At 44.8% G+C, this 12,500-nt stretch overlaps 1 protein-coding gene across 2 annotated transcripts in view; it reads left to right on the forward strand.

Moving 5' to 3' along the window:
* Positions 1 to 10,732, forward strand: part of SPAG17 (sperm associated antigen 17) — a 73,550-nt gene extending 62,818 nt beyond the window's left edge. For both annotated transcript variants that reach the window (XM_081175996.1, XM_081175997.1), the window contains 9 exons: positions 1,010 to 1,109; positions 1,326 to 1,431; positions 2,068 to 2,175; positions 4,771 to 4,916; positions 6,324 to 6,493; positions 6,696 to 6,756; positions 7,694 to 7,838; positions 9,006 to 9,143; positions 10,409 to 10,732. In XM_081175996.1, coding sequence (XP_081032122.1) covers positions 1,010 to 1,109; positions 1,326 to 1,431; positions 2,068 to 2,175; positions 4,771 to 4,916; positions 6,324 to 6,493; positions 6,696 to 6,756; positions 7,694 to 7,838; positions 9,006 to 9,142 — 973 coding nt within the window. In that variant the 3' untranslated portion in view covers position 9,143; positions 10,409 to 10,732. The remainder of the gene's footprint in view (positions 1 to 1,009; positions 1,110 to 1,325; positions 1,432 to 2,067; positions 2,176 to 4,770; positions 4,917 to 6,323; positions 6,494 to 6,695; positions 6,757 to 7,693; positions 7,839 to 9,005; positions 9,144 to 10,408) is intronic.
* Positions 10,733 to 12,500: the final 1,768 nt, after the last annotated feature.

Consider the following 12,500-nt stretch of genomic DNA (forward strand, 5'->3'; position numbering starts at 1 on the left):
TTTTTCTTTTTCCTCCTTCTATTTTAAAGCTGTGGCTTACCGTATTTTTCGCTCCAAAAGATGCACCAGACCATAAGGCACACCTAGTTTTGGGAGGAGGAAAACAAGAAAAAATTATTCTGAATCCCAGAAGCCAGAACAGCAAGAGGGATCTGGCTTCTGGGATACCGTGTGGCTGTTCTGGCTTCTGGGATAACGGCGCCAAGCCTCTTCAGGGCAGCGGGATGAAGGCTCCCCCTGCCCAAAGAGGCTGCGCAGGGCTAAGGCAGAAGCCAGGACAGGCGCATCGCTGAAGGGGCGCTGCGCAGTTCTCCCTCTCTGAGAGGGAGAACTGTGCAGCGCCCCTTCATTGAAGCTGGAGAAGGAACAGAAGGAGTCCCTTCTGTTCCTCCTCCGGCTTCGCAGGACAGGTGCTGCGCAGAGAGGGAGAACTGCGCAGCGCACCTTCAGCGAAGAGGGAGGAGGAACAGAAGGGGCTCCGTTCCTCCTCTCGCTTCGCTGAAGGGGCGCTGCGCAGCTCTACCTCTCTGCGCAGTGCCATTCGCTCCATAAGATGTACTCACATATCCCCTTACATTTTAAGGAGGAAAAAACTGCATGTAATGGAGCAAAAAATACAGTATATTCAGGTGCAGCTTATATTTGGGCCAATACAGTATTGCTCTGCTTTCCTTTGGACCACATGAGTGAGGCCAAGAGTGGGGTCTTCTTGTCTGGGCAGCCCAGAACCTCCAGGCACACTGCCTAGGTTTGCACCCCGGGGAGGTCACTTTGGTGCTGCTAATGCAGCCGTTTGACTTCACCCTGGAGGTGAAGTCCCCTCGACAAAGAAAGAAAGGAGGGGTGGTTTTTCTCCTGTCCCAGTGGGGCAAATTTGCCCAGTTTTTCACTTTTTAACGTTCTAGACTTAACTATGGGCAATCCATAATACCTGGTTATAAAACAGTCATAAATATAAAACAGTAAAAGCGTCATAGTGTTGTGGATTTCTTCTTTTCCTTCCAATTAGGCAGGAAATTGAGGATGGAAAGGAGTGTCTTATGAAGATAAGGAACAAAGTCATCCCCCCCTATTTCAGTTCAGAATTTGGCATGGAATTTCTGAAGAAGGTAATTGGGATGTGAAAGTTTAGCAGAGTTGGGCTAATACAAACACCTCATTTACACTGGGCTGGGCTACTGATAACCTGCTCCTAATAACTTTGCCCTTCTCACTGCTCAGACTTACGGAATTGTGTGTACGGCACTGGTGGACATAAATTTGTTACTCGTGTTTTGACTGTTTTTGTTAGAAAGTTAATTTCCTCCTCTGTTTTTTCTTTAAAGCTTCCTGATGTTGAAAGTCTTTCGAAAAAGCTCCCTCCATTCTCAAAGAAAGGAAAGAAGGGACCCTTGCTGGATACAATTCCAGAATCGGGTGAAAGCAATCAAGGTAACGCTGCAACACTAAATGACCCTCTCTTGAATTTGTGAGTGCTGGGTCCCCATTTGCCCTTACGTCCTCCATAGCTGGACATGGTGGCAGTGTCTGCAAGTTGCACAGCATTTTCTCATGCTCCTTGTGTACCACTATAGAGCACAACAGGGCACATAAGAAGCATCACATAAAGAGGCCAGTTCCTTCCCCCACCCGCCCCTTCCAGGACAGCTTCACACATTTGGCCTGGATAGCTCAGTTGGTTCCAGCGTGGTACTGATAACACCAAGGTTGCAGGTTCGATTCCCATATGGGGCAGCTTCACATTCTTGCATTGCTGCATATTCCTGCATTGCAGGCGGTTGTACTAGATCAGAGTTGTCCCACGCGTGTGCCGTAACACGTTAGTGTGTCGGCTGCAGTATGTAGGTGTGTCATGCGAACGCTCTTCTAAGGGATTAGTCTAACCTCTGATTTGCTAGTAAAACTGAATTACAGTCATATCTTGGATCCCAAACGCCCTGGAACTCAGACGTTTCGGCTCCCAAACACCTCAACCCCCCCGGGGGGGGGGATTGTCCTAAGTTTGTAATATTGTTAGTTTGTCAGTGTAACTATTAGCTTGTCAATGTCGCTATTATATTTCTCTAGGAATGCTGGAGCTGTCAGGCAGAAGCAAGACTTCGGGCCCTACACTCACTAATTCATCAGGTTATTCTGTAATCTGTGCTGAGGTTTACCCAGAGTTCTCCACAACAGGTAAAGTATTTCAGCAGGTCACTTGGAAAAGGAAGTCATAAATTAGACGTGGCAACAAATAAAGGTTTTGTCAGCAGTTGAGAACTGGCAGGCTTGCATGCTGACACAGTGATAGATGAGCAGACCTTCATGATATTTGACTACCCCTAGGGAGGAGCCAAAGGGACGCGGGTGGCGCTGTGGGCTTTGAACCTAGCAGTTCAAAAGCACGTCAAAGTGCAAGTAGATAAATAGATACCACTCCGGTGGGAAGGTAAACGGTGTTTTCGTGCGCTGCTCTGGTTCGCCAGAAGTGGCTTAGTCCTGCTGGCCACATGACCTGGAAGCTGTATGCCAGTTCCCTTGGCCAATAAAGCGAGATGAGCACTGCAACCCCAGAGTCGTCCGTGACTGGACCTAACGGTCAGGGGTCCCTTTACCTTTACCTTAGGGAGGAGCCAAAGTTGAGCTGCTGTAGAAAACTAGAGACAGCACTTAGTGCTAGTTTCCTTTGGATGGTAAAGCACTGGAGACTTGACGTGCCTTCATAATATGTACTCCATTTACTAATAGAAACAAATCTCATTTACTTAATTTATTTCCAACTCACTCTTCCCAAAGGAACCCAGGGCCGTCAAAACAAACAAACAAACATTTCAAACAATCATCTCACAGTTAATTTCAAGGGTGCCAATAATAGTGGATTTGAGCTATGAAATACCTGGTTGAGTAGGGACATCTTTAAATTCCTCCAGAATAATTATAATCGTAATTTTATTATTTGTACTCTGCCCCTCAAACATTAAAACCTTCCCAATACAGGGCTGCCTACATTCAAGGAGGGCATTCCATACAGAGGGAACTGCTACCAAGAATCTGTCTCTGAAAGTTTTCTGAGACCTTCTGAAGTGTTCTATATTTCTGAGATTAAAACTGCACAAATTTCTGAAACTAGGCCTTGAAGCACAAAACTGTGTACAACGCTTCAGAGGGTGATAGATGCCCAATTTTGGTACCTACAGTTAGTTTACCTTTTATGAATATAACCTTTAAGTCTAAATGTATTGCTGTTTGCCCACAGTCCTTAAATTACAAAAGCTTGTTGATATCATAGAATGGATAGTTCAGAAAAAGTATCAAAGGAGAAACTTGAAGAAGCCGATTTGTGGAGCCAATGTTTACAGGCTAGCAGCTTTGCTCTTAAGAAAGGACATAACTGCAGCATAGGATTGCACTGGAAGAGAGCTATATAAATGCCAAGTATTCTTACTTGTAGCATGTTGTTTCAGGGATATTTCTTCCAAAAAAAACCCAAAAACAGTCATGCCTTCTGCAATTAGGACTGCTACTACTTTTGGATCAAGGGTTTTCTTTTTATGTTTTATTGATTTGCTTAGGTGTGGTTTTTTAAAAAATGTATTCCAGTTCCCAGAAAAAATAAAACACTCTTGAATTTTCAAAGCACATTTCATCTTTGAAAGACGATGGGATGAAAAAGAATATGAGAAAATGTAGGGGAGTGAGACAGCCTTAAGTAGCTAATAATAAGGGTGGGAGTGAAATTTAAGTTACTCTGAGCTAAGACAAATAAAAAGAGCCGCACGCAGCCCAAGATGGCTAATCCACTTTTAACGTCCAAGTAAATATTACTGCAAGCAGATCAGCATGCTTAAACCTATGTCTGTTCCAATCACATGGAAAAGAGATGGAAGTTTGGTTTAAGGAGTGTAGGGATGGTGGGATGATACACTGTCGCTCCCATCCACGTCTTACCTTCCCTGAGTTTATCCCCTTGGAGTCTTAGACACTTTGTCCTTAGGTACCAAAAGTAAGACTGGCTTGCAGAAATGTACCTCGAACAAGAGGCTATAGGAAAGTAAGCAGTTTCCTATACAAGAGCCATAGGTTCCCCTAATCCATGTTCCCCTTTTGTTCTACAAATTTGGCCCCATGTACCTATCCTTTTAAGGGACGTGGGTGGCGCTGTGGGTTAAACCACAGAGCCTAGGACTTGCCAATCAGAAGGTCGGTGGTTCAAATCCCCGCGACGAGGTGAGCTCCTGTTGCTCGGTCCCTGCTCCTGCCAACCTAGCAGTTTGAAAGCACGAAGTGCAAGTAGATAAATAGGTACCACTCTGGCGGGAAGGTAAACGGCGTTTCTGTGCGCTGCTCTGGTTCGCCAGAAGCGGCTTAGTCCTGCTGGCCACATGACCCAGAAGCTGTACGCCGGCTCCCTCGGCCAATAAAGCGAGATGAGCGCCGCAACCCCAGAGTCGGTCACGACTGGCCCTAATGGTCAGGGGTCCCTTTACCTTTTACCTATCCTTTCCTTTGTTTGTGATTGTGTCTTTCTTGATTCATGGTCAGCCCACACCTTGGTTTAAACAAATGGGTCTGCTGATATACCACATCTAGTTTGGCCCCGAAACAAACCACGTAAGGTGGGGGACACCTCCCAGAAAGGGTCGTTGGGATTTGAGCAGATATTTGGATGCATGCCGCGCATCCATTTCAGAAAAGAAAAACGAATAGCTCTCAGTTAATTGCGCAAGAACTGTAGAACTGGACTCGTGCAGAGTCTGCAGTCAGCCTTGGAACTCTCTTCGTTTTCAACAGAAATGTCTGAGAGTAGATTGGAGATTGTCTTTGAGCCAAAACTCCAGTCTCTTCTGGTGGATGCAGCAGGATCCCCAAGGAAAGAGAAGGTGAAATTGCCTGTGTCCATACAGAGAGACAAGACACACTCTGTTCCCAGGCGAAAGGTAAGAAAGTTGATCTTCCACTATTCCACCATTTCTATCCTAACCATGAATACAAGCGGTAGAAGTATAACTTCTTTCTTAAAACACTTTTTTTCTTAAGATGCACCATTTGCTGTTATACTGATGTAATAGTGCTTAGAAACCTGCACAATCCATTTAGCCTAAGACAACAGTAGGACAAAATGAAAGTGGCTTTATTGCGCTACACTTAGCACCTTAAAAAATGACGGTCTGCCTCCAGCCTTGCATTGGCCATTGAGAAATACCAGAGCCAATCAGAAGCAGAGGGAGGCCGCACAGTTCAATGGCAGCTCACGTGTTTTGATCTCTGCTATCTCTATCTCCAATTAAAAGAACTTGGGTAATCGGGTTGGGAAAGACTTCTCTCTGCAAGAGATGTCAGAAAGCTATTGACAACTCTAGGCTGGAAGGATAATTGCCTGGCTCCGTGTAAGGTGCATCCTGTCTTCATAGATGGTCACTCTGTGTGAGTGGTTGATGGGAATTTGCTGCAGCCTCTAGGTCCCCACTCACCCCCAAACTGAAGGGCTGATTTTGCACGAGTTCCCCCGTGCTGAAGCCAATACAATTGGACTTTTTCCTTTGCATCTGTATGTGATGACGAATCAGCCTTGTGAACGGTTCCATGCATTTCCACACGGCAGGCCATCAGCTCTAGGTCAGCCATTGTAGATCCGCTTAAACATTCAACTTGCGTTATTTCTACCCAACAAAAACTGCCATATTGCTTGGAATATAATGTTAGGGACAAGGGCTGGCCCCAGGGGCTGCTGGCAGCAGAGCTGGTGGGAGCAGAGATGGCCTTGGCTCTGTTCCATGTGTGAAGGCCACCATATTTCTTGCAAACCTCTTAGAGGATTATTACAGTTGAGCAGTTTACATGTTTTGTTGACTAAATAAATACTGGGTTCCCCAAGAGGCAATACGCAACATCAGGCATTATATATTGGGAAAATCCAAGATGGTGGCCATCACCCAGAGACCCAAACCAATTGCCAGCATAGCTTCTATAATCAGTTCTGCTGCCCATCACCACTGGGTAACATCTCACCCTATTCTTTCCACAGAAGTAATTAACTTGCAGGAGCAGCAAGCAAAGCATCTGTGCCCTGTGGAGATTCTGGGGAGGTAACAGTGCTAGGCAGGGGCCCAGGTTGGCACTGGGCAGAGTACCACTGGCAGCGCTGCCAGGTGCCCATCGGTGTCTGACGCTGGTTGTTAGGCATCTGAGTTAGGGGTTCTGGGCACAGAGCGCCAGTCTACGGCGAAGCGTATGAGTTCTGTGAATGGAGGATTGCTTGATAATGGGTCATTTTTCTCATGCCAGCTTGCCTTCAAATTAGGAGTATGTTTGGCCTCCCTAATCCATGCTTCTTATTCATGCAGGGTGAAGATCCCGTTTCTGGCAAAGTTCACACATGTTCTGCTACAGCAGCTTCGCAGCAAATGTCCGGCTTTCTTCTCATCCCACCCAAGGTGTCATTTGGGGTTCTCAAGGAGGGGTGCACCTACAAAACCGTAGTAGTCTTGAAGAACATCGGGATGAATTTCTGCAGGTTGGCATATTTATTTATTTGAAGCACCATATTTGTTTCCTTGCTCCAACATGTTCGGCAAGACTTCCACAAAATGATAAAGGGGTGCAGAGAAATCTTGGCAATCATGAAAAAACCAAAAGATTCTACGTTTCTGCTATTCTCTTACTTCCCGATCCCGTCAGTCCCAACCAACAAGCTAGCTCACTTTGTTTCTTGGCAGGTTTCGGGTGAAACAACCACCGCCCCGTACTGGATTGCGAGTGTGCTACACCCCAGGGCCTGTAAGTCAGGGGGTGTTTGTCGTGTTTTTTTCATGTGCTGGGGTCCTCAATGTTTCAAGAAGTTGCTTAGGAGGGAGGAGTTTCCAATATCGCAGTGGCAGCAGCTTTCTGAAAAAGGCATTCGAAGCTATGAAACACTACCTGAATCTCAGTTTCAGCTCTCATAATCCTGACAAATCTCAATTTATCACGAGGCAGGCGCACATGGTCATCCCCTCCAGTTGCTTTTCCTGCCTTGCCTAAGAACAACAGCTCTCTTGCTTAAGATTTTTCTGAACTCCTGCCTGCTTTACTTCCCCGCTCTTCTAAATCTGCAGCTCTTTATTTTCCTTCTCTGTTAAAAAGAAAGAAAAAGGGAATTTTATTTTCTGATTCTTAACCACCACCACCCACCCCAGCGGCAATGAGAAACATCATTTGGTTTTAAAAAGGCCGCTAAGCCAAAAGACATTCCAATTGTCTGATCGAAGGACAGTCCTCAGAATAATTTATCCATAGGGGCTTCCGGTGTGCTACTGCCCATTCTTCTACAGCAAACAGTGCAGAGCACACATCCCTTTTTTTAAAAAAAGGTGCATTTGAATTCTCTGCACACAGCTTGTTGCTCACATTGGGAGCTACTTGCTCTATAGTAAGGCTGGTAAAGAGGATTCTATTGGAGATGTAACATCCTGTTTTGTAACATCCATGCATCTTGCTATGAGGCGGCACCATCTTGAACGTTGTGGGCGAGGTTCTCCCATTCCTCATCCATTGGTCCTTGTTCACTTTTTGGTAAAGCAAACAGCCCTCAATGTGAGTCCAACTAATCTGGGGGTACTTTCAGCTTCATCCTTTTTTTTACTGTTACAATTTCTGGTATCCTCCTGCATGATGTGAGAAAAACCATTCATGAAGAAGTTTAGCGTTGCCCAATTTTAATGATCCTTTTTTATAGGTAGCTTCTGGGTTGCAAACAGAGCTGGAAGTCGATATTTATGCTATGGCTATTGGAGTAGAAGGCAGTGAGGGAGCAGGTGAAGTTTCCCATCGGATCGAAATTTACACAGAAACGGAAACTCTTTTCCTACCCGTGGAAGCAAATATCCTTTATTGCTTTTCTGTGCAGGTCAAACTGGTGGCCTTTACTGCACAGACGGCCACAGAACTCCCCACCCTCACACACTTTGAGCAAGTTACTTTATTTTGAAGATTTTGCAGTCCCTTAAAATACTTTTGGAGAGAGATGTTTATTGTTGACATCTGTCTCTCTCGGGAGACAATGGGAAATGTGTGACTTTGAGGGTAAACTCCAACCCTTGGAGATGTTTACGCAACCCAAGTTGTTTCAAAATGTTGTTTTAATGTTTGGGAAGAGAAATTCTATAAAGGCTAAATGTTTAGAGCTTTTTACAGGGCCATCCTGTGGACCCCACTGCCCTTTCAGCCAGAAATCTTCTCCTTAACATTGGCTGAGCGTAGTTGAAATCCTATATGCTCTGATGTTCTTCTGATGTTGTAAAGATGCTCTTTGTAAGGTTTTCCTGGAAATGACTCACAGTGATTTACAGACACAATAGAAAAGAAGAAAACCAATGACAGGAACAGTAGAAATCTCCACCCATGCCACTCCCTCCCATTAGTTCTGGTCCTGCCTTCTGGAACAAGAGAGAACACATCTGCTCCATCTTCTGTGTGGCAGCCTTTCAGATATTTGAAGGCCACTGTCATATGCTTGCTTAGTAAACTCCTAGATACTAATGAGGAACAGGGTGGCAACTTGGAAAGCTGCTAATCATTGAAGCTGCTCTTCATCATCCAGCGAAAGAGTAAGAGTTTGGAGAGAACCCAACTTCATATCCCAGATGTGAGCTAAACTCTACTTGAATTACATCAGCTCTTGTCTCCTGAATCAGCCTGCTCCCATAGCTTCATTAACTATGAACCCTGAAATTTGGGATCGCCTTCAAAGCTTTGACAGAGCTTTGCAACGAATGTATCAGTTACTCAGCTTGGAGGAAGCTGCAAAACTATGGCACAAGTTTGCAAGGGATCCCAAATTTGGGGGTTCGTGGTTAATGAAGCTTGCTCCCATCTCTGTTCTTTACTAGTTTCGCAATGCTTTTTTTGTCACCAGAAGTGGAAATGCCAGCCGGAACTTAATGGCCAAAGCAGTCCTCTGCCAGTTTGAAGAGATGCGCTTTATATATATTAACAGGGCACACATAAGTGCTTCACAAAGCAACATCCATCCTTAACATGCCTTTCACCAGTCTTAACAAGCAACATCTATGACAGCAGACCCCCCAACTATCCTCAAGGAGGGAAGGCTCCTACCACTCAGCTGGTTTCAGAAAGCCCAACCTCTCATTTTAGAGTTATACTACCCCACAAGCTACCTGGTTAACGTAAGTAATTTAATTGCATTTAAGCGCGGAAACTCCGTTTGAACAGTATGTACTTTCTGATAACTAATTCCTACCACACTGTGCAGATCTCAGTGCATCTTCCAAAAGTGAAGACCCTGAAATTTATAACTCACTGGCTTCCTTGCCAATTGTATGGAGGCCACCGGCCTCATCATAGTCCAAAATAGTTCCATGGCACTGCCTACCTCACCATTAAGACAACAAGGATTACTGGTATAGCGATAATTTGAGAGATTGGGGTAGGAGAGGACCGGAACGGCTTTAGCTGAGGTTGCATCCATTCTGGAAACAAGTGGAAGATAAATCGATTACCCCTTTTCTTCCTGCCAGGGCTCCTACACTGAACCCTTGTGGTTGAGGAGGAACTGCTGTCGACACTTCTTGCTGCATTTGACACCTGAAGCAGATTTAGCTGGTCTGCTACTGATCAGTTGCAGTGTTCCCCTCTAAATTAGGGGTGAGCAACCATTTTGCCCCCAAGCAACAGTGGGTGAGTGCTCAGGGGCCATATGCCAGTGACCTGGGCATATGCACACAGGGCTTTCCAATACTCTCTCCACTCCAGCAGGGAGAGAATAATAAAAAATTTTTATTTATACCCCACCCATCTGGCTGGGTTTCCCCAGCCACTCTGGGTGGCTTCCAACAAAATATCCAAACATTAAAAGCTTCCCTGACAGGGCTGCCTTCAGATGTCTTCTAAAAGTCTGGTAGTTGTTGTTCTCTTTGACATCTGGTGGGAGGGCGTTCCACAGGACGGGCGCCACCACCGAGAAGGCCCTCTGGCTGGTTCCCTGTAACTTGGCTTCTCGCAGTGAGGGAACTGCCAGAAGGCCCTCGGCGCTGGACCTCACCTACTGCAACATGATTTATGGGGGGAGGCCCACACCATGGCTCTCCCGGAGTGCCTTTGCTCCCTGTCACATCCACGCTTGCCTCTGCTTGCCAGTTGCTTGGTAGGCTGGGAGGGATGCAGTTTACATTCAGAGAGGGATGGCTCTGTCTCAGCCTGCTCCTCACGGCCTGCCCTAAAGCTGTTTGGCAAGCTGAGAGAAATGTGATTTGTTTCTGAAGTGAGGAGGCGAGCGCTAGGTAAAATTCAGCAAAGGGATGAATTCAACGGCAGGAGGGTGACTTGGCCACCTGCAGTGGGCCACATGGAGGTTATCCACAAGTGCTCTTAAGATTAGTGAAATAATTACAAAAAAGACAGTTTTTGAAATTTTCAGTTTTCTTGGTTTCAGACTCGTTACTCAGTGGGCGAATATTCTTCCTTAGTGATGAAACTGTCACATTACCCTGCGCTGGAATTTCAATGCTGCAACAAGAACTACAATGAAGTTTTTAACACAGCCCGGCTATCTTTTAACTTCGCATTGTTGCCGTTTTTCAAAACAGACCATGGCAGGCTTGGAATGGTGATTATAACATCACAACAGCCCTACAATGGTAAAATTATCTAGCAGCAATATCATCTTGATGTTTTTGAAGTATAAAAATTTCCCATCGATACTTATTAATATATATTTAGGCATCAACGTTTAACAATAAAGTTTAGTTCCTCGTCATTGTGGTTCTCTGATTTGGACTTTGACAATATTTTATTTAACAGTGGAACTGGGAAATGAGCTTTCCACTCCATTTGTGCTACCACCAAGCAGTTTTACTGGAGAGAAATAGCTATCCAGTCAGACTATTTACCAGATTCAGTTTCTGTTTTAAGATAAGACATGAAGCAATAGGATGGAGCAATTAAGAACCAAATGCTCCATGAAGGGAATCCTGCCCATTCTTTTCCAGCAGGAAGAGGAGCTTTCACTCTCAGGTTGACATTAGTGGGGTATACTGAGCGATGTCTCATTAATGCTTTTGTGGCTGATGGGGCACATGTATCTGTTAACTAAAGGTAGAAGATTTAAATGTAACTTGCAGTACAATCCTATATATCTGCTTTGAAGTAAATCATCTTGAGTTCAGTGGGGTTAACTATGAAATTCTATAAAAACTCCCATGTACGTGTGTGCCTCCTTATTTAACCTCTGGTGGTGGTTTTTGAGTGCCCTAGCTTGGGTAAAGAAACTGGCATGCGAAAGGAATTATCCTGCATTTCAAGTTTGTAGAAACGAGCTTCGAGTTTCTAAATTCTGCCATTCATCTCAGACTCACACACCATGCATGAATAACCTTCACCATCACAATCTAATAGACACTCAGAAAACCCCCTTGATATGCAACACAATCACCCATCCCCAGCTCCATAAAGCTGTTTCCCAGGCTGGCAACTCCTGAACTAAACCAAAGTGAGCCAAATGTGAGTAGTGGATAAGTTTGCTTCTGTGAACAAATTAATACACACCTCTGCACTTTATTCAAGAGCAGACAATGCAAAATGTCTTGAACACCTGAGACACATGAGGGAGCTGGGCATGTTTAGCCCAGAGAAGAGGAGGTTAAGGGGTGATATGATAGCCATGTTCAAATATATAAAAGGATGTCACATAGAGGAGGGAGAAAGGTTGTTTTCTGCTGCTCCAGAGAAGCGGACACAGAGCAATGGATCCAAACTACAAGAAAGAAGATTCCACCTAAACATTAGGAAGAACTTCCTGACAGTAAGAGCTGTTTGACAGTGGAATTTGCTGCCAAGGAGTGTGGTGGAGTCTCCTTCTTTGGAGGTCTTTAAGCAGAGGCTTGACAACCATATGTCAGGAGTGCTCTGATGGTGTTTCCTGCTTGGCAGGGGGTTGGACTCGATGGCCCTTGTGGTCTATTCCAACTCTATGATTCTATGACATTGATAATGATGAAGGGAGGGATATTACTTATTTTCCTTCGACCTTTCAATCCTGTAGCCAATTTGGTTTAAGAGCTAACACAATAATTTAGCTACTGGTTTGCATTTGGAATGTGGCCGTATTGGAGCATCTAAACAAGGTCTAAGCATCCCTTCTCAGAAAATGCATCACCACATTGCTTGATGGATACATTCAGTGAATAAGTACATGCACCATTTGAGGGCTTTTAAACTTCTGTAACTCTTCAGTGAACTTTAGTTCAGAAAAACTTCAAAGGAAACAAGCTGAACCCAACAGATATAATGTATCAAAACATTTTCTCCTCTCTGGTGTTTAAATTGCTTGAGAAACAACTATGAAGCTTAAATTGCAAAGGAAGATGGTAGACTGCAAAGAAGTTTTAATTCTAGGGATTAGCTAAACAAGTACATTTTGGGAAAGGCTGCACTCAACACATCTGCACCAAATTTTGACGGTGGTGGAGGAGGAGGAATGCTGTTGAAAACCGGCAAAAATACTGGTCCACTTGAGTGATTTAGCC

The sequence above is a fragment of the Podarcis bocagei genome (assembly GCF_964188305.1).
Source record: "Podarcis bocagei genome assembly, chromosome: 17".
Taxonomy (NCBI): Eukaryota; Metazoa; Chordata; class Lepidosauria; order Squamata; family Lacertidae; genus Podarcis; species Podarcis bocagei.